At 38.1% G+C, this 25868-nt stretch overlaps 1 protein-coding gene across 4 annotated transcripts in view; it reads right to left on the bottom strand.

Annotated features, from left to right (window-relative positions):
• The window catches only part of PCCA (propionyl-CoA carboxylase subunit alpha), a 348233-nt gene that overhangs the window by 171736 nt on the left and 150629 nt on the right, over window positions 1–25868 (bottom strand). For all 4 annotated transcript variants that reach the window (XM_036454630.2, XM_045588766.1, XM_045588767.1 and 1 more), the window contains one exon: window positions 23893–24043. In XM_036454630.2, the coding sequence (XP_036310523.1) occupies window positions 23893–24043 (151 nt within the window). The remainder of the gene's footprint in view (window positions 1–23892; window positions 24044–25868) is intronic.

Below are 25868 nucleotides of genomic sequence, written 5' to 3'. Positions count from 1 at the left end.
GTGTAGGGGGAAAAAAGTACATTGGACCCACAAATGGAATACAAAAATGGATCCACTTTAACCCAACAGTTATATAACAGAAACATAACAACATTTTACAATCTAAATTAGTGAGCTGCAAGGATTTCAAAATAAAATAATTAAGAAGATAACAAATAATAATTGGATACTCAAAGCAAAATCATTAGCTACAAAATTTTTTTAAATATCCACTTAGGTTCAAGTATTGCTAAAGTCTACAAAACATTCTAACATGTCTAAATTTTTCAGGTAACAGAAACATATCTTTTTTTAAGTAAAACTTATAATTTAAACCTCTTCTAAAGAAATTTTCTAAAATATATTTTAATACAATTCCAGTTATTAAGCAGGATATGTGAAATATTTTCTGTACATCCTGTATTATTATTTTCAGGGATCTTATAAGTGCAACGTGGTTGAAAACTTAAAAATAGTTTCCCTCTGCAAGTTCAACCCAACACCTAGACATCAGAACAGAGCAATAGGAAGAAACAAAATGGCTCCCACGACAAAATACTCAGTAACAGTTTTTAAAATATCTTTCAAAAACAAGGGACGAAGAAGGAAAAATTGATAGAAAGTAAAAGTGGCTAATTGGAATAAAAGGTTACAAAAAGAAAACAGAGTAAAGATGGATGTCTAGTAAGCCAGCAAGTACACCTTGCTCCACCTAGAAGAAAAAAAAAAAATCTAACTATAAAAATATGATGCTAATAAATATTTATTCTGAGAGCTATTATGTGTGTGTGTTGGGGCTGGGTGGGTTCCTGTGTCACTTCTGCCTAGGCAACACTGAATTAACCTATGTTAAACAGGCTTTCTTTTTAAGAAAGATTACTCAAACTCAATCTGCCCTGGAACTCAACAAGAAAAAGACAATGTATAGTACTTATTTAACCACACACCTTGTTTTGCAGAGCATCTTTATGGGTTGAGAATTATATGGAACACACTTTCAGAAGGGGAAAAATGCCTTAAACATTCAAAATATAAAACCGAATTTCCTTTTTGTGAACCTATCCTCACCAAACAGCAGTGGTTCTGACCCACAGGTTGAGAACCACCAGCAGGGTCACCTAAGACCATCAGGAAACACAGATATTTACATTACGATTCATTAACAGTAGCAAAATTACAGTTAAGAAGTAACAACAAAAATAATTTTATGGTTGGGGGTCACCACAACATGAGGAACTGTATGAAAAGATCGTGGCATTAGAAAAGTTGAGAACCACTGCACTAGATAGTATGATTATTCATCAATGGTTAATATATTGCCGAGACTGGTTTGGCTCAATGGATAGAGCGTCAGCTTGGGTTCTGAAAGGTCCCGGGTTCGATTCCGGTCAAGGGCATGTACCTTGGTTGCGGGCACATCCCCAGTAGGGGGTGTGCAAGAGGCAGCTGGTCGATGACTCTCTCTCTCATCGATGTTTCTAGCTCTCTATCTCTCTCCCTTCCTCTCTGTACAAAATCAATAAAATATATTAAAAACAAACAAACAAACAAACAAACAAAAAACCCTAAAAGATATTTTTTTAAAAAAGGTTATATTGAGATTCTAGTATGTAAATCTTGTGATTTAATCAGCAAAAGTAAGATGAGAGAGGAAAAAAAATCAATGTGAAAAAGAAGAAAAAACAAAGGAGAGGAGGGAGAGTATAAGGTAGGGTAGAGAGGAAGGGGTGGAAGGGAGAGATAAAGGGAAGGAGAGGGGAAGGACACATGAGAAGAAAATATAAAGGAGTAAGCCTTACAAAATTAGAATTTCTGAATCCTCAAAGGCAAATTACTGATTGGGATATATTCATCAAGGTATGCCATCCTGCAGGGTCTATTAATAGCTAATAAGTCAATTTGTACTGGCAATGCCCCATCTCACCATGAATCTTTTGTTCAAACAGGTACAAACAACTACAATCACCAAATGCCATATTATAGGACATAATCATACTAAAGGACTAGAATGAGTAAGTATTCTACATGCTTACATTAGATGGTCACAATCAGTTAGCTGTTTATAGATCTATTTGCTATTTTAATTTAATTTTATCTTTTTCGTCACCATCAAGTAGTCATTATTGTCAGTGTTTGTGTCTAGACAGTTTGTCATTCCCTCTTACTAATCTGTTGCTTCAAATGTATTTCCAAAAAAAATAAATAACTGAGCTTATCAATTGCAATGAGGTAAATTAGATTTTGCTTCACCTCTGAGTTTTTTTTAATCCACATCCAAGGATATGTTTATTGATTTGAGGGAGGAAAAAACATCTATAGGAGAGAAACATTGCTCAGTTGCCTCCCAAACACATCCCAACCAGGGATCAAACCAGCTACATAGTTATGTGCCTTGACGGAATGGAACTCACAACCGTTTTTGGCATATGGGATGATGCTCCAAATAACTGAGCTACCTGGCCAGGGCGCCTCTGAGTTCTTAATGTATCAAATTTCAATAGTAATGAATAATCTTTCTGGCACTGTGTTGTCATTTATCTACCTCCATGATTAAATAAATATATTCATAAATTCTGCCACTGCTACTGTAAACTTTAGCTTTATTCCTCATTAAATAGAAACTAGGAAGTATATAAAATTAGTGAGTGGAAAGTATATAATATTTCCAGAATTTCATAGTATCTCCATATTAAATACGTAATTAATGACAAAGGGAAAAATAGTAACTGCAGTGGAGAAATGTGAGACACACCATCTTAACCAAGCCAATGTAACTGGTTAGACATCACCTGTCTCCTATGTGATGCTCATAGGTAGACAATAACATTTCTGAGGTAGTCTTGCCAAAAATGCATAACCTGAATATAATGAGAAAACAAAATGAAGGACATTCTGTAAAATAAATTGCCTGTGCTAATATTAGGTCTAGTAATAATTAATGTCGTTTTCTAATACTTTTTTTAAATCGAATTTATTTAAACAATACAACAAAATTTAATCAACAATATAGTTGCCGTTGTTTTCTACTACTTGTGCCCAACGCTCAGGAAGCATTTTAATCCTCTGTTGTAAAATTCTTGTGATTTTGATGCAAAAAATTCGGTCAATGCATTTTTGAGGCATTCTTCATTATTAAATTTTTTTCCAAGAAGAAAGTTTTGCAAAGAACGAAACAAATGGTAATCGGAAGGGGCAATATCAGGAGAATATGCAGGTTGAGGGAGAACTTCCCATTCCAACTGGCGCAGTTTTTCAGCAGTGATTCTTGCAGTATGCGGTCGTGCGTTATCGTGGTGAAGAATTACGCCCTTCCGATTAATCAGCGCGGGTTCTTTTTCTCTTAAAGCTTGGGCTAACCTTTCCAATTGGGCACTATACACTGCACTTGTAATGGTTTGGTTAGATGGTAAAAGTTCATAATGAAGAATTCCTTTAAAATTCCACCAAACACACATCACTTTTTTCGCATGCAAGTCAGATTTTGGCGTGGGCTGCGGAGCCTCATTTTTGTCCAACCATTGAGGCCGCCTTTTCAAATTAACATACAGCACCCATTTTTCATCTCCGGTAACAATTTGCTCTAAAAACGGCAAACGGTTTTGACGAGAGAGGAGCGAACTGCAAATTGTGACTCTTTGATTACGGTTGTTGTCGGTCAACTCATGAGGAACCCATTTTCCAAACTTTTGGACTTTGCCAAGTGCACGCAATTGATTGGAAATTGTTTTCTGTGAACAATTTAAAGTTGTCGCAAGCTCTTGTTGGGTAATTTGAGGATTTTGCACCAAAAGAGCTTGAAGAGCTTCTTGATCAAAATTGGACACACGGCCTCGACCACTCTTGTCATCTAACGAAAAATTTCCCTCGCGAAATTTCTCAAACCAACGCTGGCATTTTCTGGCACTAACTGCATCTTGACCAAGAGCACTACAGATGTTTTTTGCAGCCTCACTTGCTTTTCTTCCTAATTGGAACTCGTAAAGCATGCAGTGCCGAATATGCTCTTCATCCGCCATCTTCTTAGCCCTAGTTTTGCAACAAAAACCAAACCAAACACAAACTTTTTCAAGCAAAACTCGTTAATTGCACTTCACATGTTCTGTAGATACCACGTGTTTGAAGGTTATGTCAATACAAGTCAACGCCAAGCAAGATTTTAAACGAATGTTTAAAAACGACATTAATTATTACTAGACCCGATAATAAGCGAGAAAAAAGTAAAGGTCATAGTTGACAAAAAATTACTAAGAAATGTTCCAGATGAAGAAAAAGTAGATAGGAAAGGTAAATGAAATGCAGGAACCTAAACCAAAATTTTTTTCTTTTACCATAAAAAACTAATGAGATAATTGGTGAAATCTGAATATGATCCACATATTAAATGACAGTAATATATCACTGTTAACATATTAACTTTTGTAATGTAAAAAATTTTTTCTTGATTTTAGGAAATAAAGACATATTTAGGAGACAAGAGCTCCAGGCTTAAAATTTATTCCAAAATGCTTCAGGTAAAGAAGACAGACGTAGATATATACATACAGATATAGATATAAGGATAAAGCAAATGTAAATGCTACTGAAAGGTATTCAAACATGCTTTGTAATATTTTGAAATTTTGCAGTTTGCTGAAATGCACAATTCTGTACATCTGAAATAACTTCAAAATAAAAGTTCATAAAAATTAAAGCAATGCCATTAGAGGTTTTGTTTTTATATTAAAAAACATTTTTAAATAAAGAAAACTGACTTAATCAACATTCTTTTATTTTCAATCAAAATATTCCCATTGTGTTAAATGAAAATAATCAACAGCATATAATTTGTTCAATATATTACCTCTGACTTAAATTTTTAAATATTTTATTGTGTTACTTAACTAGTAATTCCTAAAATTTTAATAGGTAACTTGGTAACAGACAAGTATTCCCCAAATGAAGCAGTATATAATTGCATACTTAACTTCAAATGAAAATTAACATTGAGGGAAGTTTAAAAGAGGAAAGTCACAAAGAGTGGAGAGAAGTCATATCGATGAAATATGTGCTAATATGGACATTACAGAGGAGGGGGGTGGGGGCAATAAAAAGTATTCAAAGTTCCTTAAATGGAGAGATATTTGGTTACAATTGCTTGTCAAATGGTGATGATGGGCCAACTGCTTAGTCAAAACAGAAGCTGTCCCCCAAAAGTGGAATCCCATCATGTATACCATAACCAACATCTCTGTACGGCACTAAAATTTACAAATCCCTCCATGTGCGCAAACTTGTTTCTCCACACTCCATTGTCACTTGACAAAGATACAGGAGGCATAAAGTGAGTAAATATTAAGAAGTGCTAATATTTAATAATGTTATTTTAGGTTAATAACATTTTAGGTAACATCTTTATTAAATACATCAAGTCTAAACTGACATAGTACAAAGAGTTAGTTGGTAAAAGCTATCTTTTGTAAGCAGAACTTGATTCAATTCAGCAAAAGCAGCCTAGGTGTAATTACCTGTTGAAATATGAGAAAACTGTCCTGTTATCCAAAATTGAATTTCATACGGTATTTGGCATTTACAGCTAGCTTTTTAGTTTGTTATTTCAGCCCAAAAGGATAACTGATGCCATTATTTTTGGTTCTGCTTTTTTTGGTTCAGAGAGATTCTTTGTCCAGAACAGAATCTAACACGTACCTATTAAAATTCTAAAGCTTTACCTCCTGAGAATACAGGGTTTCAAAATAAAGATCTAAAGTTATTAGATTTTGATCCACAGAATTCAAAGATAAAAAGCATGTTGGGAAACTGGCCCCAACTCACCTTGAAAATAATGGCTATATTAAAGAGTGCCCATGCAACAGAACTAATTCTATTATATAAAGTTTCCCTGTTGACCCCAAAACAAATAATAAACTGAAGAAAAGATAAGGGAACTGTTATGGGCTGAACTGTGTGCACTGCCACCGATGCACCCCCCAATTCATATGTTGAAGTCCTCATCCCTAGTACTTTAGAATGTAACTATATTTGGAGATAGGGTCTTTAAAGGGGCAATTAAAGTGAAGTGAATAGGGTGGGTCCTAATCCAATATGACCAGTATTCTTAGAAAATATCAGCACACGGACAACAGACAGTACAGAAAAAAGACTATGTGAAAACACAAAAAGTCAGCCATCTGCAAGCCAAAGACAGAGGCCTCCAGTAGAAATCAATAATGCCACAACTTTAATTTTACACTTCTAGCCTCCACAACTGTGAGGGGGGGAAAAAAAAATCTGTCATCTAATCCATCCAGTCTTACAGCAGCCCTAGGAAACTAATATAGGAACAAATTTGAAAAATTAAAACTAGATAAGAGTCCAGAACTCAAAGACACCAAAATAGTTTACAATATGCTTTTTCTTTCATCACCCAAGGATATGTTTATTGATTTTTAGGGAGAGAGGAAAAGAGAGAGTAGGAGTAACATCGATCTGTTGCCTCCCAAACACACCTCAACTGAGAATCAAACTCTCAACCTAGGTATGTGCCCTAAGAATGGAACCCCACAAACTTTTGGTGTTCAGGACAATACTCCAACCAACTGAGCCACCCAACCAGGCTACAATATGCTTTAAAGCAAAAAATTCTAACTGAAAGTGCCTGACCCAGTTTACCTATTCCGATCTGTATAATAAAAACTTCTTTCCTTCAACTTTCCAATAAGACTCAATAAATATTATGGAAAGAATAACATACCCTCCTTTGTAGTCTCAGTTTCCTAGGAAAATGTATGCCAAACATTCCAGATTATCCTAGATCTACTTAAATCCAGCCAGTCTAAGAACCCTGGCTTCTATGATTTTAAATATAATTTTAAAAGGTTCAAATTCAGCCCAGATCTATAATGTCCCCTCTGGAAAAAATAAAATTTTAAAAATCAGTTATAAATCCATTTCCCTACAATTTTTCCTGTTTCCACCAATTATTCTCTCAATCACACTCTCCAACTTCACAAAGTATCAAATTGTTTTTGTGTGGAAGGTCCTGAGTATTTTTCAATTTAAAACTGTTCTGAGATTAGAATGTTCTATGTGTTTAGTTATAGTCACTTCTTTGAAACCAGAATTTGAATTGCAACAATTCTTCATTTTTAAATTAATAAAATAACACAGAATTTACCCTTTTATCAATCAATTTGATTAAAAAGAGCTTCTAAAAATCCTTCTGAAATATAAAAATCATATATTATATAGAACTATCTCTGATGGGATGTGGAGATGTCTAGCCTCCAAAGAATTTCAACAATCTATAGCACTTTTTCTTTCAATGAGGAGGAATATAGGGGGCAACCTAGCGGTAGCAATCTGAATCTGTGCCAGGGACCGGTGTCCTAGTGCACATTCTTCTTAGCCTATAATTAAGTCACTGCCCCTTCCTTAGGCAATAACCTGCTTTCTTAAAAACTCCCAGTTCACAAGGGCCACAAACCAAAGGGGAGGTCACTAGACCCCCCCAGGCCAGGCCTTTAGCTATAATCTTACTTTCCCATTCTAATTAACTTAGGTAGGGTTGCAAAAGCCCAAAAGTAAGGAAACAAAGAATTTAGAAATTTAATAAAGAGGGAATATGCCAATTGATCCTCACACCATTGCAAAGATGGTAGCGCCCACAGCCAATAAGGAGGGAATATGCTAATTGACTGCCCTCAAAGATGGCAGCACCCACAGGCACAAGATGGTGGCGCCAAGTCCCCTCAGCCCCGCAGGGGTGGCAGGCAAATGGCAAGGCCCAGCCACTCCACACGCCTGCCTCCCAAGTTCCCTCAGCCTCCCAGCTGCCCAGGGCCAGCCCGAGGCGCAGGCACCCGAGGCTAAGGTAACCAGAGCCAGCCAAGGTTTGCGCGGCTGGCAGTGGCAGCAGCAGAGGTGTGATGGGGCATCACCTTCCCCTGATTGCCAGGTCGTCTCCTGCCCCTGATGGCTCCCGGCTGTGAGAGAGGGCAGGCTGGACTGAGGGACACTCCCCTCCAGGGCATAAATTTGCATGCACTGGGCCTCTAGTATATATAGAAGGAGTAATCTCATTGTATCAGTTGTTTAGGGTTCAGATCTTCAAATCCCCTGAGCCAGCAGCACTGCTCTAAATAAAGGGTTTTTCCTGAATCTCCGGGTACTCACTTGTGTATTTTCCAGTTACCTAGTAAATTCTGCAACATAATTTGGTCCCCTGACCAAGAAACACACAGCCGAGTTGCCCCTTTGAGGCACCATTGTGCAAGAACTGACAGGTGGGCCCACTCAACCGAGCCCCCTGATGACGGGAAGGTGTGCCTCCAGTGCTTTACTGGGTCCCAATCCTCATCGGGCCTCTGCTCATGCTCCAGTGGATTCCAAGGAGGACAGGAAAGCCCTTTCTGGGACCAGACGTCTGACCAGTGAGTTTTCCCCTGGAGACCAGTCTGAGTTCAGGCCTGTCTTTTGGGACAGAAGTGGCTGGTCACCACTTAGGAAAAATATTTGCCCCAGTTCAGGGACTTTCCATGGATAGAAGTCAAAACTCTGACTAACTGGTATGTAAATGTGAATGTAAGAGTCTTTGGGAAGCGAAAGTTACATTGTATTGTCTGGTGTCTCTGATAACTGAGAGGGATTACACAGTTTAACTGCAAACATTGGGGACTAGTACCTCTAAACCCACTGTCTTAGAATGTATCCTAAAGAATTTTTTTTAATTAAAGATTTTTAAAAAAATATATTTTATTCTTTACAAAGAGGAAGGGAGAGAGATAGTTAGAAACATTGATGAGAGTCATTGATCAGCTGCCTCTTGCACGCCCCTCTTGCGGAACCAAGATACATGCCCTTGACCGGAATCGAACCCGGGACCTTTCAGTCTGCAGGCTGACGCTCTATCCACTGAGCCAAACCGGTTTCGGCTGTATCCTAAAGAATTTTAAGAAGGGCCCAGACTGCAGCCTGCAATGCAGATGTCTCTTCATGAAATTTTAAGAAGGGCACCAGCCCGCAACTTATGACCAAGAATGGGAAATAGAAATTCTAGACCTAACAGATACCTTCTCCCAAAATAGTCCATTGGAAAGAATGCTGATATCCTGGGGAGGGGCAGTTCCTGAACCAGGGACAGAATATAATACATTGCTCTTGGTGTGAACTTTTTTTGTGTGTGTGTCATGCGTGCCTATATCAGAGTGTGTGATGTTTTGTGTCTCTTTGTTTAATTTGTTTCTTAGCTAGTGAGATTTCTGTCTGTGTATCTATGGTGTCATTTTGGCTTTCTATCTTTTGGGAATTTAGTTTGCTCTTCACTGGTTTATGAATATAGGGAACCCTCTGTGTAGACTTAGTGCCACTCAGAACCAAAGGTCATTGTGCTGTGCTGGGTTAAAATTTTAAAATTCTAAGACTAATTTGAAAGTGTAAAATTTGTGAAGGTTGTAAATATGTTAACCCAGGGAAATTTAAACAAAGACCAGACCAATAGCTAATTTCCTGTCTGCCTGTGATGTCACAAACCTGCACAGGCTGGCCGAAGCAGAACAGAGGCTGGCTAGGGGGCAATCACAGCCATACCACTTATGCGCCCTTGGGAGCATGGTGGCAAAGGAATGGGCAGGCAGCAGGCATGTTTTCTGAGCATTTTCTTTATAACATTCAAAGTATATTCTGTATTTCTGTGGCATTACTAGAATATTCTAGAATGTACTAGCCAGATTGAAAAGGATTAATTCTGTAGTCAAGACCAAATCCTGAATGTAAAAACCCATTTAAGATTTGATAATCTTTAAATTGGGTATTTAAATGAGAGATAACTTGTGACATCTCAGGGCCCTGAGGTAACACAAAGACCTATTCTCTCTCCCTTAAAGAAATATTTTTTAACTGAATTAGACCACTATAATACACTTGAAATTACTTAAGGAAGTAAGCTATGCAGGTTGGACAATAAGATTAATGCTTCCAGGAAAATGGGCAGTTCTTGAGTAAGGATGGACTGCTTCCAAGGGTGACTCCCAGGTCCTGGGGGCATATGATTCCCAGCCAGATTATTATGTCCTTTCTTTAAATTTAGAAATACACACTGAGTGGCCAGATTACTATGATCTCTGAACGCATAATAATCTGGCCACTCAGTGTATATAAGAGTAATCTCATTGTGTAAATTGTTCAGGCTTTGAATCTTCGAATCCCCTGAGACAGCAGGCAGCTTTAAATAAAGTTTTTCCTGAATCTCCGGGTGCGCGTTGTGTATTTTCTAGTCACCTGGTAAATTCTGCAACACCATGGCAAAAACAGATTCCTCCCTCACTGTAGCAATCACTATAAGCAACTGTATAAAGTCTAACAATAGTGGGACAATTTAGCTCTCTGTTCTCATACATATGGAATAGCCAGCCATGTTTGAGCATTTAATCCCATAAAATATTATTCTATTCTATTTGGGATTTTTCTAATTTTTATAAACTTTCTAGACTATATAAAGGCTGCTTTTCCAAAACTGAAATCTAAAAATAACCTACATTTGAAAATTAATAATTATACACACTCATACACACACATTCAGGTCTCAACATACCATTTCTTATACACTCACCTTAAAAATAATGACTACTAGTATATTCAAGACTAGCAGTGAAAGCTGCCCAGTTATTAATTTGTGGTTCAGAGTACCATCTGAAAAAAACAAACAAATTTATAACTGGGCCAAACTCAGAGGAAGAAAGAGTAAAAACAGCAAGATATGGAAATGACACCGTCCTACTGAAAGTAGCATGATTTGAATGACTTCTGATGAACGTAGTGTCAAAGCAGCCTTTTTCCTGTCAGCCTTCTTCACTGTTTGAGCTTCAAATCCATGCATTGTAATTGGAATGATGACAGTGTGGATGATCTTAACTTTGGTCTCTAACGGCACATCTTTGCCCTTGGTCATCTTTCCTAATTCTTTCATTGCTGCCCTACCTAGTCTCAGCCTTCTCTTGAATTCTTAATTGCAGCCTCTATTTGAATTGATCACTGAACCACGTAAGCAATATCTTTAACAATTTTAATGTCCTAAGTTAAGTAGTGTATTTCTTCTGTAGTCATGATTTTTGTCTCAATATTCAGTACTCCCACAGTTCATTTCTAAAAATACATGTGACTTTATTATTCAAATGAGGTAAAAATATTACTTTTAAAAAGCAAAAATTAAAAGTAATTACATCAGCTCACAAAATCCAACAGAATACCAAAAAGAAAATCACTATAATTAAAATTTATTCCAGGAGTATATTTTATACCAAAACAGTCTGTGTTGTTAATAAATTAAAAGATAAAAGACATATTTTCCTTATTAATAGTAGTTGGTAGACAACTAGCAGTTCTGGCCACAATTATGGACAAAGAAAATATCTTACAAGCTTCTAGAGAAAAAATTTTACCAAATCATCAAGAATCAGAATACATCTCAACACCAATGGTATAAATTTTAAAAAGCAAAACAAGGCATTCAAAATGCTAAAGAAAATTTTTTTCCAATTCAGAATACTATACTCAAATTTTAGGGAGGAAAATAGGAGAAAACCTTTTAGGGAAGATTTCTTAGGTATGATATCAAGAGCACAATCCATAAAAATAAAATAAAAAACTTGGTAAACTGGGCTTCATCAAAATTAAAAAATTTTGTGCTTATAAAAAGACAAGCCACAGGTTGGGAGAAAATATTTACAATCATATATCTGCATCAAGATTGCATAAAGAATTCATATAGCTCAATAATAATAAGACAAACAACTTTAAAAATGGGCAAAGGATGTAATTGGACATCTCAACTAAAGGAGATACATGACTGAACAATAATAACATGAAGCAAGATTTTATGTCACTAAGCATTAGGGAAATGCAAATTAAAACCATAATAAAATAGAACTTACATGCACAATAATGGCTATCATCAAAATACAATAAACTACTGTTCAAGAGGATGTTGAAGTGAGAAAAAATAATAATTCTTACAAATTATTCATGAAAATGTAAAATGGTGCAGCCACTTTAGAAAATATTTTGACAGTTTCATAATTTACCATATAGCCAGCAATTCCACTTCAAGTATTTATCCAAGAGAAATGAAATAATTTGTCCACACAAGACTTATGTCAGAACTAGAGGTCTGGTGCACAAAATTCGTACACAGGTGTAGACCTAGACCTGGCCGGTGATCGAAGCACAAGTGTTTGGCATGGAAGGGCAGGTCCCAGCGAATCTCTGGGCCCTGGGCAGCACCTGGGCCCCTGTGGTGAGCATGGCCAGGCACTGTTGGCGGGAGCACAGTGTGGACCTCTGGGCTGCCCAGCGGTGCTGCATGGAAGCTGGGTGGGAAGTGTGCTCTCTTCCAGCCGGCCTCACAGACCAGCTCCTAGGCAAACCGATGGGGAGACCAACTGGCCCCTGCGGTCCCTGCTCACCCGGAAGAGGCAGGCTTCTCATGGGTGTCCATCACCTGAGCATGGGGGCTTCCCTGGCTCAGGAGCCCTGGCGCCCCGGAGAGGGGAGCAGGGGGAGTCAGAGCGAGTTCGGCAGACACCCCACATTCTTACCGCATCTCCGTCCCCATCACTTCCACCCCCAGGTGGCTGGTGAGAGATCACAGCACATCGCTGACACCCGCCATGTTCCATAACACCCCCTGGTGGTCAGCACACATCATAGCGAGTGGTCAAACTCCTGGTCTCCCAGTCGAATGACGACCCAAGGGGACAATTTGCATATTAGGCTTTTATTATATAGAATGTTCATAGCAGCATTATTCATAATAGCCAAAAATTCAAATATTCACCAACCTGTGAGTAGATAAGTAAAACATGATATCCATGCAATGAAATAGTATTCAGCAATAAAAAAGAATGAACTACTGAAACACACTACAATATAAATAAAACTAAAAAAACATGCTAAGAAAAAGAAATCATTCACAAAATACCACACACTATGATTTGGCTTACATAAAATATATAGAAAAGGCAAATCTTTAGAAACAGAAAGTAAATTAATAGTTGCCTGGGATGGGGATAGAAAAAGAGTGGCTATAAATGTGCAGAGGGATCTTTATGGGGTGATGGAAATGATCTACAATTGTATTCTGCTGTTAGTAGCACAGCTCTAAAAATGTACGAACACTCATTGACTTGTTGCCTAGTCTGTAAGGGCTGCTATAACAGAATCACATACATTGAGTGGCTTACAAATAACAGAAATTTATCTCTCATAGTTCTGGGAAGTACAAGATCAAGGTGCCAGCCGATTCAGTGCCTAATGGAAGCCACTTCCTAGTTCACAGACATCAGTCCTCTTACTGTGTCCTCATCTGGCAGCAGAGGGATGGTTGTTTAATGGGGCCTCTTTTATAAGGGCACAAATCGCATTTATGAGGGTCATACCTTCGTAACTTAATCACCACCCAAAGTCCCCACCCTTAAATATCATCACATAGGGGGAAGGAATTATTGGGGGAGATATGTTTTAACAGATGGATTTTGGAGAGAAGGGATACAAACATTCAGTTTACTGTATTTGTATATTTAAAATGGGTGAATGTTATGAAATCCAAATTATACCACAATAAAAGCCTTTTTTTCAACAATAAGTTAGTACAGTTATTTCCATTAGTCAAATTCTCATGAAATTTAGCTCCTATGTACTCACTGGTTCTCAGGATGCTACTGAAAGATATACTCCAGGGGAAAAAAGGAATAAACTAACTGTGTTTAAGACAAAAATCCATGTCAAAAGAAAAAAAAAATAACCGATGTCACCTCAATAATATGTATGCATGTATACAAGCATAACCCATGGGCACAGATAGTAGGGGGGTGAGGGTATGTATTGGGGGGGGGGGGTTGATTTGGAGAGGTCAATGGGGGAAAAAGGAGACACAATGCTTTCAACAATAAAGAATTTAAATTTTAAAGGAAGAAAGGAAGGGAGGGAGGGAGGGAAGAAGGGAGGGAGGGAGGAGGGGAGAGAAGGAGGGAGGGAGGGAGGGAGGGAGGGAGGGAGGGAAAGAGGGAGAGAAGGAGGGAGGGAGGGAAATAAATTCAGGAAAAAAGAAATCCAAACAAGAAAAGTGAAGGTAATCCTTAAGACAAGAAGAGTACATCTCAGCGACAAAGCCAAAATGCAAATGGAGATAGCAACCAGGCCAGACTGTAGCAGATCAAAGGGAGCTAGGATTTCTACAGAATGTCCAGTGACAGAAAACACAATGTGTTTTAATATAATGAAATATAGGGCAAGTTTGTAGATAAATCAGTGATAAAAATATGAAAAACTAAGCCCCACCACCTCATAAAACTAACTAAAACAGACAACTAGCTACAGAGAAATCAAAATAGTGTAGGAAAGTAATCTTAGGTAACAACATGGACCACTGTTAACAGCACTAAACACTGTGGTTATAATAAAATACAAACATTGAGCTAATCCCAAGCATGATAACAAAGTGGTAAGAGAAAGGGAAGTGTGCATATGTGCAGTGAGTGTGGCCAGGCAGGCAATGGGGGATTGGGGGAACTGATAGAAAAAAAGAAAAAATCCAGGACCAATATAAATGTTCCTATTAAAAAGATATAAAAAATATTAAAAGAATCAACTAACATCCCTAAAATTGGTCACAGCCATGGAAGAGGAGGGCATCACTGTCCCTGCACAAAGGCAGACAGCTTTTTCCTCCAGCCTTTTCCTCCAGCAGCTCCTGAATACAACTGAAGTTCCCACATCAATTCAAAGAGCCTCTCTCTTCCAAATGATTCTCATTTCTCCTTTATTTCTTCTCTTTCATTTTTTTTTTCTTTTGGGTGAGTTTTAGTAGTTAATCAATAGTTGGTATTGGGTCAAAAAATCAATAACATGTTAATTCAGTTGTTTCAAACCCTATAATTTTATACTCAAGTGAAAGTTCTTGAAATATAAGAATAACCTGATCAAACATCTAAGAATTCAAAGAATACATTACCCATGGATATCTTTCAAAAATAAGTCCTTGATTAAAAATAATAATAATAAAACAGAAAACCTAACCATGAGGTGAATCAAAATAAAGAACTGATTAACCTAGCACTGGTGACCATGAAAACAAGTTAAAATACAAAAGTCACATGAAAACACTGAAACTCGCCCTGGCCAGTTTGGCTCAGTGGATGGAGCATCAGCCTGTGGACTCAAGGGTCCCAGGTTTGATTCTGGTCAATCATGTACCTTGATTGCGGGCACATCCCCAATAGGGGGTGTGCAGGAAACAGCTGATAGATGTTTCTCTCTCATCGATGTTTCTAACTCTCTCTTCCTCTCCCTTCCTCTCTGTAAAAATCAATAAAATATATATTTTTTTAAAACACTGACTCATGCTTACAGAAAAAAGTAATAATAATAAAATAATAATAAAAACTAATAAATAAAACTAATAATAAAAACAGTAAAAATGAAGACTTAGGGAGGAAAGATAGCAGGCTTAAATATAAATATGCCAATTCTTATTCATTTTTTGCAAAAGGGAAATAATACATTCTTTCCCACTGCGATATGAAGAAATATCATGACAAAAATATAAATGGTTTTTATAATCATTTTTCTTATTAAGAACATCCTTTAAAAATTAATATCTCTGTGAAAAATTAGAAACATTTATCTAATAGTCCAGTAAATTCATTTTAATTTCTTTTGTTAAATGTAAATAAAATAATTCAAAAAACATCTTATGAGAAAATGAGAATAATGAGAAAGGAAGGAACCGTCTTCTTCAATGCTATATATATATATATATATATATATATATATATATATTCCTAATATGCAAATAGCCAAAGGTGAACAACCAAACAACTGATTGCTATGATGTGAGATGACCACCAGGGGGCACACGCAGAACATGGCAGGCATCGGCTGTGGCAGGATGGTGGAGCAGGTGAGCCGGGGCGCTAGACCAAGGTGGGGCACTGGTCACTTGGAGTGAGCTTCTGGTGGTTACTGAAACTTCTTTGCTCCCGCACGCCACAGTCCCACCAGGCACTCGTACCCACCACCAGTGCTGGCCCTGTTCACACCCAGTGTCGGCACTGGAGCCACTGCTCGCACCTGCTGCTGGCACCTGGCTCCAGTGCTGATCACTTGGCGCGGAAGCTGCGAGCCCCAGTCACCCCTGTGGTTTCCAGTCCTGCACTGAGTGTCTGCACCTGGTGGTCAGTGCACGTCACAGCTACCGGCCAGCTGGTCAACTGCTCACTAGGCTTTATATATATGGATTTATTTGTTAATCCAGTCAGGAAATATAGGCTTCTGGAAGAAACTAAATAAATGTATGTGATAAAAATGTGGTATGGAGAGTTACTTTTCTAATGCATCACTATTTTAGAATTGCTATTTTTTCAAGTATTTTTTCTTTTATCAAGTACTACTAATTCTTAGTATTATCATTCAATAAAATAAGAAACAAAGTTATTTATGCAAATTATATTTAACTTAGTTCATTAAAATAGCATTTGAACAAAACCATATTTTGAATAGGGTATCTCACCTTCTAGCTAACCATCTTTCATGTGCAGAAAAAAGGGAACAGGTGAGCCGAAACCGGTTTGGCTCAATGGATAGAGCGTCGGCTTGGGGACTGAAACGTCCCGGGTTCAATTCCGGTCAAGGGCATGTACCTTGGTTGCGGGCACATCCCCAGTAGGGGGTGGGTGTGCAGGAGGCAGCTGATCGATGACTCTCTCTCATCGATGTTTCTAACTCTCTATCTCTCTCCCTTCCTCTCTGTACAAAATCAATAAAATATATTTAAAACAAAACAAAACAAAAAAAAGGGAACAGGTGAGATGTGTATGGGTGGACATACATGTGAGCTTCTACAACAGTAAGTGAATAGACCATTCCAAGCAAAGAAAATCATGCGGTAAAGGCACACAGAGGTCATACTGAATGGCACATTCAGGAAAAGGGGTCTCTCCTAACCTGTAAGGCTTTAGCAGGAAAGAAAGCTCCCAGGGGAGATTAAGGAAGCAGGGAAAAGGGACTATTGATGATAAAGTATTTGAATTTTATCTTTAAGCAACCAAAAAACAGTGACTTTAAAAACTGACAACAAGCATATAGGCTATTCTGATACATAAATTCTGATCAGACTAAGAAAAATAACCTGTCAATTGAACAAAGTATTTTATTTATACACCAAACCTGGTGACTTCCTCGGTGTTATGTATCTTTAAGGAGAAACTCTATTTATTATATCAAATTCTGAAACTTAGGGTCCTTATGGCATTGATTAAATTTAGTTTTAAATCCTAGCTCTAGAAATGATCCCACCACCACCACCACCATCACCTCTTTCTACATACACACCCATACCACCTGCAGACACCTAGCCTTTCTTTTGTCTTCCTCAAGGTAGCAGAAGACAGTAGCCTGGACCTGACTAAGGTCCACACAGTGTGTATCCCTGGCAAGTTGAAGATTACATCTTGACCTAAGTTAGAAGTTATGTTTCAGTTCCTAAGCCCTAAGGTGGAATGACCTCCTCATTACTTTCTCATGGAACCAGACAGAGGGACACCAGAACAGACCTCAGAGCTGTCCTCTAAACCTGAAGAAATGATTCATTACCCTTACCTCACCTCCACCAATCAGCTTCCAGCACACCCCAATCACTAACCCACAGTATTTTGTGATTTTGCCCCGTATAACTGCAACCTATATGCCACTGGGGAGTTGAGGCTTCTGAGCATTAGCTTCCTGCTCTCCTGGATGGCATCATTCATCAATAAAATAGCCAATCTTTCTCCACTGCAATTCTCAGTGTCTAGTGTTTGGCTCTGCTAGTGCCGGAGGATAAACTCTTTCTGTTCTCTAACAATTTTGTTCTTAAGGAAATATAGCAAAATATACTTCTCACATTTCTGTTACCAGAAAAAAAAAGTTTTAGTTCTGATTCTAGAAAAAGTGACAGTTCAATCGGGAAATTTTGAGGAAGTGAGGAGGGAAATTATAGCGCTCCAGTTTCAAACTGAAACACTAATTAGCAATAACATATATCTTATAAGATAAAGAACTTGGTGAATGTGCCTTAAGCATTAAAATTTAAAGTGAGTAGCAAAATTTGAAAGAGATGATCTAGTAAAAGAAATTTTGAAATATTTAAATGATATCAGAAAGAAGTCTTTGAAATATGTAAGAATGGCTTTCTACACACTATGAAATCCTAGATTCTTCTCTCATGCCTCCATTCAGTTACAGCCTCTGCCACCAAATATCCCCCAGCACACAAATACATTCTAAAAATGCCAAAATTCATTTGTTTGATAACTGAAAGGATTATTGTCACTAAAAGTAAATACAAAAAGAAAAATAAATATCATTTAACATTAACTAGGAGACACAAATATATCAAAGTGTGATAATAAATACTTTAGAATTTAGTACTGGCAGATCAGATCTCATATGATAAAATTCTTCAATTTAAATTTTTTCCTGAAATTTTATTTATAATCTGTTTTGACTATATACAACGTAATTTCCTACCAAGCCATCCAAGATACAATACCTAAATGAAATTGACTGAATGAATAGAATTATTTGTTATAAAGATCAACTTTGGATTGGTCCTATATCAAAACAACCATGAGGCAAACTTATTGAAAAAACTTATGGGCTGACATAAATGAGCAAGAAACAATTTTTTTTTTTAAAGCCACAAGAACATAATAACAAAATGCCCTAAAAAAGGACACTGGTTATTAATTCAATAAGTTCTGATACAGTACCCAAACTAAACAAATTTAGTACCTCTTTTGTCTGGAATAAAATACAAATGTTTTGTCACTTCAAATTGCCTTCAGATTCATATTACAAGCTATTATTCTCATTATGGCATAATAAAGTCTCCATTTTAATCAAAAACATGATTTCACAGCTAATTATCTAATTAGATAATTTAGTTATAAAGAAATACTTTTAATCAAAATTAAATTAATTTCAAAAAGGGCAAAATCCTGTAACTTCTCATGACATTCACAACAGAATATAGGCTAAATAAGGAATTCCAAAAGGAAGTATCATAAGTTTTAACCACTACTGAGTTAATACATATATAAACTCTATAAATATTTATATTATTCTCAAAATGCACCTATATAATTTCTACCATAGTAAATTAAAAAATCATTTTCATTATTTGATAGTTATACTTTATAATTACAATAGGGTAATGTTTTTAGTTTTGTACACATAACATAGATTAAAATGCTTGAGATAGTCATATGAAAATGGTGGACTGGTACTCATTCTAAACTCCTTCTAGGATACTCCCTTATTCTACAGAAGATAATAGGATAAAAACTCTATTCCCAGACTCCCTTGCAGCTGAGGTTCTCAGTGCAACTGGAAGAGATTTTGGATGTGTCAATCTAACTCATATGCATGAGATTTGGAAGGGAAAAGTAAGGCAGCAGTGAAGCACAGGCCATCATTCTGCGGGTTTCCCACTGGCAAGAATAGGTGTGAGTTTAGGAGTTTTTTGAAACCGTATTCCAAAATGTACTTACTAGTATTTGTTGTTTTGTTTTGTTGTTGGTTTGGGGTGAGGGGTGTTAAGACTCAGGGCACACATTTATTTAATCCACAGGTATAATGTACCTCTAAATGCATCCTCTTGGGACTTGTGCTCACAATTACTTGGGCCTAGGTAGCATTTAGGGATGGGTGTCTTTTAAAAAATATTATCAAAACACTAAGAATATAGGAAGAAATTATCAGCCAAAATTCAACAGGGAGACATAAATCCAATACTCATTACCGTTTTTACTTATAAGCATTTAACATTCCAGGAAAACACAACTACATATCTAAGCTATATTTCTGGTAGCATCAAGAAATTAAATGTACAACTAAACCACAAAGACCAGGGAGAGGATGTTGATATATCATCCTCACTTTAAGTTGAGGCCATGAAGGAATGCAACCTCAGGGTGAGTGAACTGGAATAAAACAAACTATTCTCTAGAACTGCAGCTGGCCTTAGTGTGCCCTCAGGAGTCCAAGGAACTTCACACTTAGAATACTATACCCACAAATTACTACTGTTCACAGGCATGTGGCCGAAAAATTGAAAAATCTCTACATGAAAAAATACATCATTCTAGTTTTCAACTTGTTATTAAGAACATTTTTTAAATAATTAGTATACAGTTAAAGATGAGAAGGCACACAAGGAACCAGACATCACGACCAAGAAGCAGCACAGACAACAGTTCCCACAAAGTGATTAGGCTTCAGATTCTGAAATGAACAGACACACACTACAAAACAACAAGTAAATTATGTTCAAAGAAATAAAAGCTAAGTTTAAAAATTTGGTGAGAAGATGAAAAGAGATAAGTTTGAATCTTTTTTTTTTAAATATATTTTATTGATTTTTTACAGAGAGGAGGAGAGAGGGATAGAGAGCTAGAAATGTCCCATCAACCAGCTGCCTCCTGCATACCCCCTGCCGGGGATGTGCCCGCAACCAATGTACATGCCCCTGACCTGAATCGAACCTGGGACCTTTCAGTCCACAGACCTATGCTAAGCCAAACCGGTTTCGGCTGAATCATTTTTAAAGAACCAAATAAAAATTCTAGAACTGAAATATGAACAAGTAAAATTAGAAATTAAATGGGTAGTTAAGTACAGCTCAAGAGATAGTAAAAAAAAAAAGATAGGTTAGAAGAAAATGTCCAAAAAAAAGATGAAAGATATCAAAGAGAGAGTAAGAAACACAAAAGATATATTAAGGTCTAACATAAAGTTTTTTATATATAAAAGTTTTCTAAATTACTGGAATCAATAAGGAAGGAAAAGAGATTATGTCAAAAGTGATAATGGCAGAGAATTTTCCAAAAATATTGAAAGATATTAATCCATAGACTCAAGAAAGTCAATGAATTCCAAACACATATGTGCATTTATCAAAGAAAAACTTAAGAAAGTCTTAAGAAGAAAGAGAAGTTCATAAATGCCATTAAAATATAAAAATAACTAGAGGACCGGTGCACAAAATTCATGCACAAATAGGGTTCCTAGCCCTTGATGGCGATCAGGGCCGATCTGTGGCATGACTGGCAGGGCGTTGGGGTGGGGGGGGAGGCGCCCAACTTGGCTGGCCTGGGGCCTGCAGGCTAGGGGCAGCTCCTGCATTGTGTCCTCCCCCTGCTGGTCAATGCATGTCATAGTGACTGCTTGTTCTGCCATTCAGTCAATTTGCATATTAGGCTTTTATTATATAGGATTATCTCCAAAGAAGTAGTTGGTAGAATTAGGGCTGAAGTCCCACCAAATATAACCAAAGACAGAAGAAGAATATCTTCAGTGAGTTGATATAAAATACTGACAAATTAATTCCCAGAGTAAAAACAGCTTTCATGTATAAAGATAAAGTCACTAGCTGTCAACAAAGAATTTACCACAAGCAAACCTGTAAAATAAGGAATATATTGGTCTCTGTCCCTGGTTCCTGCTAATATTTGGTCTTTGATCCTGGTTCCTGACATGGAGTTTCTTATAATTTCTTGATTGAGCAGAGCACCTTCAGTGCTAATGGGATAATTCTTGAGCTCCTGAATAGAGATTGATCTCTAAAAAAACTAAACCAAGATTAAAAGCTTGGAATTTTCCATCCCACATTGATCCTCCAGAGAAAAGGAAAAGGATTGGAAAATGAGTTAATAATCAATTATGCCTAAGTGATGAAGCCTCCATAAAAATAATGGAGGAATGCATCCAAGGCCAGAGGATGGTATGTACACACACACACACACACACACACACACACACACACACGTATAAATTTCATGCACCAGGCCTCTAGTAAATATATAGGACCTGATACAGAGTTCCATCTTAATAGTCACATCGCATACATAATTAGGTTCCGTCTGACTGGTAAAATAATTCTTGGTATCAGAAATCCTTATAGGCATCTAATTTTTTTTTTAAGTAACTTTGGAGCACAAAGGGTAGGTAATTATTATTTTTTAAATAAATGAAGTTTATACCTTTTTTGTTACATCATCAAAAATATATTTTGCTGTGCGGCAAAATTTTGGTAATTAGATTATATGTGCTACTAGATTAAAAAAATATTTTTTTAAAGGTTGAAAATCCCTGCTATAGATCATATGTGTTTTATCTTTAAAAACTTTTTGTTAAATATAACATAAAAAGAGAAAAGTGTATATAACACATGTATGTACAGCTCAATGAATTACTGACACATGTGGTTTTGAATTATGTACTGGATTAAGTAGTGTCTCCTGAAAATGTTTGTCTGCTCAGAACCTATGAATGTGACCTTATCTGGAAATAGGGTCTTGGCAGATGTAATGAAGTTAGAATGAGGTCATACTGGATTCGAGTGGGGCCTAAATCAATGACTAGTGTCCTTATTAAAAAAGGGGGGGTGGTCTTTGGACATAGAAACACAAGGGATAATGCCATGTGATGATTGGAGTTATGCTGCCAACAAGGCAAGGAATGCCAAAGTTTGTTGGCAGCTACCAAAAGCTAGAAGAGAAGCAGAGAACAGATTCTTCCTGAGAGCTCCCAGGAAGAAACCAGACCTTGATTTCAGACTTCTGGCCTCCTGAAACTTGAGAAAGCATATTTCTATTGTTTCAGCCACCCTGTTTCTGATACTTTGTTACTAGAGCCCTAGCAAACTAATACAAACTGCAAAAAAACTGGAAACAAACTAAATACCCACAAGCAAAAGAAGTAAAAGAGATAAATAGTAGCATTTTCTTCAAAGGAGTATCACTTGGGTGTTACATAAAACAAGTTTGATTCTCCCAAGAATAATATTGAGAAAAGAAGCCAGGTACAAAAAAATTATGTAATATATGATCCCACTGATTTAAAGTTAAAAAAAGAAAAGAAAGAAAGAAACAGGCAAAATTACTTAAACTACTTAGGTGTGTACATTTCAAAGGAAGAACTACAGAGAAATGCAGGAAGGTATTTAGAATAAGGTCAGAATAGTACACAGCTCTAGGAAAGGAGGAGGAGGAAGAGCTGAGAAGGGGGAGGAAGGGATGGAAGCAAGGCCAAAGTGCTGACAATTTCATACTTCTAGACCCATATAATGCTCACATGGATTTTTATTTATAATAATTTAACTATTTGTTTGTGTTTTAGACACCTTTCTCTATGTTTATTTATAGTTCACAATTTAAAGAAAAGAAAAAGGAAAGTGTAAAGAAAAATCAAGTCAGAAGGAAATATATCCCTAAAGTCAACAGGTGCAGGGGCAGCCACTCGATTTCTCAACCTTGTAACTGGCAGAAATGGCTGTTCTGGAAGCCAGGTTGGTGGTGTAGTTCTGAGAGAAACATTGATCAGCTGCCTCTTGCACACCCCTACTGGGAACGTGTCCGCAACCAAGGTACACGCCCTTGACCGGAATCGAACCTGGGACCTTTCAGTCTGCAGGCCAATGCTCTATCCACTGAGCCAAACGGGTTTCGCCATTGGTGGTGTAGTTCTGAGAGTCATTTCTAGAAGCTCATTCTAGGTGCCCTTTTTTCATTAATCCCTTCCAAAGATGTGTAAGTACTTAATCCCTTTCTATTTATAATTTCTAGAGTAGTTCATTGAGAGAGGTTCAATTAAAAAAAAATTTTTTTAAAGTAGAATTTCCCATATGAAGTATTAACAGTAACAAAACAGAAGACTAGATCCTGGCCACCAAATTAACTCGACATTGTCCATCATTCCTAACAGATCTCTTAGCAAAGCATAAAAATTAAGTCTTTAACATTTTCTGAAGTTGAATTTTAACTTTTATAAAATTCAAAAAGGGGTAAGCAAGGAAGGTTTAAGTATAGAGGCATGGAAAGGAATAAGAAACTGAGTTTTTGTTACCTGGAGTCTGGTATTCATTTCTAAGAAATAAAAATTCTTCTTTGAGTCCACAAGGAACTCTACAGTTCCAGCAGAAGAATACTTGACTGCTTTGGCAAGAGCTACAGCTTGCTCTCCCATTGCTCTCCGAGTCTCAGAATCCAGAAAAATGCTGCAAGTACAGAAAGAGTGAAACATTTTAAACAAAAATAAAGTTATCTTTTGTGTACATTATATAAAAAAAAGTCCTTAAAATTTACACAGATCTGATCATCTGTATCAATTTAAGATTTCATATGATATGCTTCACATATACCGTATTTTTCGGACCATAAGACGCACCGGATCATAAGACGCACCAGTTTTTAGAGAAGGGAAATGAAGAAAAAAAGATTCTGAAACAAATAGTGTCCTAAAATATTTTATGTGCATTAAAACCCAACATCACAGTCATAAACACATGTAATCAACCCTGTAAAGTAAACAGCAGCATTTAGAACCATTTTAGAGCCGGGCAAGCACACAGAGACCACACAGAGCCGGGCAAGTAAAAAAACTTTTTTTTTTAAAGTATATGTGTAGGCTATATTTGGACCATAAGACGCAGGGACTTTTTCCCCCCACTTCTGGGGGAAAAAAAGTGCATCTTATGGTCCGAAAAATACAGTACTTATACTAGAGGCCTGGTGCATGAAATTCATGCATGGGGGGAGGGGCGTGGGAGGTTCCCTTAGTGCAGTCTGCACCCTCTCCAATCTGGGACTCTTCAGGGGGCTGACTGTCAGTTTAGGCCCAATCCCTGTCAGACATCCCTCTGACAATCCAGGACTGCTGGCTCCTAACCATCACCTGCCTGCTTGCCTGATTGCCCCTAACCACTCCCCTGCCAGCCTGATTAACATCTAACTGCTCCCCAGCTGGCCTGATTGCCCCCAACTGCTGTCCCCTGCCAGTCTGATCTCACCCCCAATTGCCTCCCCTCTGGCCTGACCTTGCCCCCAACTGCCCTCCCCTGCCAGCCAATTTGGTTCTGATTGATCGGTTTCTATGCCAGTCAGCGTCAAAAGCTCTGCCTCCTAGGCAGCCAGTGGCTCCTCATAGTTCACCCAGATCTGGTTCTGATTGGTCAGTTTCTATGCCAGTCAGTGTCAAAAGCTCCGCTTCCTAGGCAGCCATTGGCTCCTCACACCTCACCCAAATTTGGTTCTGATTAGTTGGTTTGTATGCCAGTCAATGTATCTGGGCCTATCAACAGGGCGTGATCACAAAGGCAGGGCTAATCAATAGCCCCGGTGGAGGCCTGAAGAGAAATGGAGGCATGGCTGCTAGCCAGGCCCAGAGAGAGAGAGAGGCAAGTGCTGATCAATGGCTGCCACAGAGGCTATAGATCAGACCCTGATTCTCTCTTTAGGCCTCTCTCTGGGCCTGATTCACAGCCACTTCATCAGTCAGTGCTGGGTCACCATGCCTGCAGCCAGAGCAGTCAGCACTGGGTCATCATGGCAACCCAGTGCTGACTGCAGGACTGATTTCCAGTTGGTTGAGCCTCTGTAAGTGTGTCTCCAGCCTGATCACCCCCTAACCACTCCCTGCCAGCCTGATCAACACCTAACTGCTCCCTGGCCCGCCCGATTGCCCCTAATTGCCCTCCCCTGCTGGCCTGGACACTGCTAATTGCCCTCCCCTGCCAGACTCATCACCCCTGTCCTCTCCTGCAGGCCTGGTCACCACCAACTGCCTTCCCCTGCAGACCTGGTTGCCCCCAACTGCCCACCCCTACAGGACTGGCCCTGCCCAACTGCCCTCCCCTGCTGGCCTAGTCTCCTCCAACTGCCTGCCTCCAACTGCTGTCCCCTGCCAGTCTGATCTCACCTCCAACTGCCGCCTCTGCTGGTCCAGTCACCCCTAACTGCCCTCCCTGCTGGCCTGATGGCCCACAACTGCCCTCTCTGCAGGCCTAGTCCCCTCCCTACTACCTTTCCCTTCAGGACTGGTCC

This window comes from Pipistrellus kuhlii, unplaced genomic scaffold (genome assembly GCF_014108245.1).
Source record: "Pipistrellus kuhlii isolate mPipKuh1 unplaced genomic scaffold, mPipKuh1.p scaffold_m20_p_3, whole genome shotgun sequence".
Lineage (NCBI taxonomy): Eukaryota > Metazoa > Chordata > Mammalia > Chiroptera > Vespertilionidae > Pipistrellus > Pipistrellus kuhlii.
The sequence above is the reverse complement of the archived record's forward strand: the minus strand, read 5'-3'. Positions and strand labels throughout refer to the sequence as shown.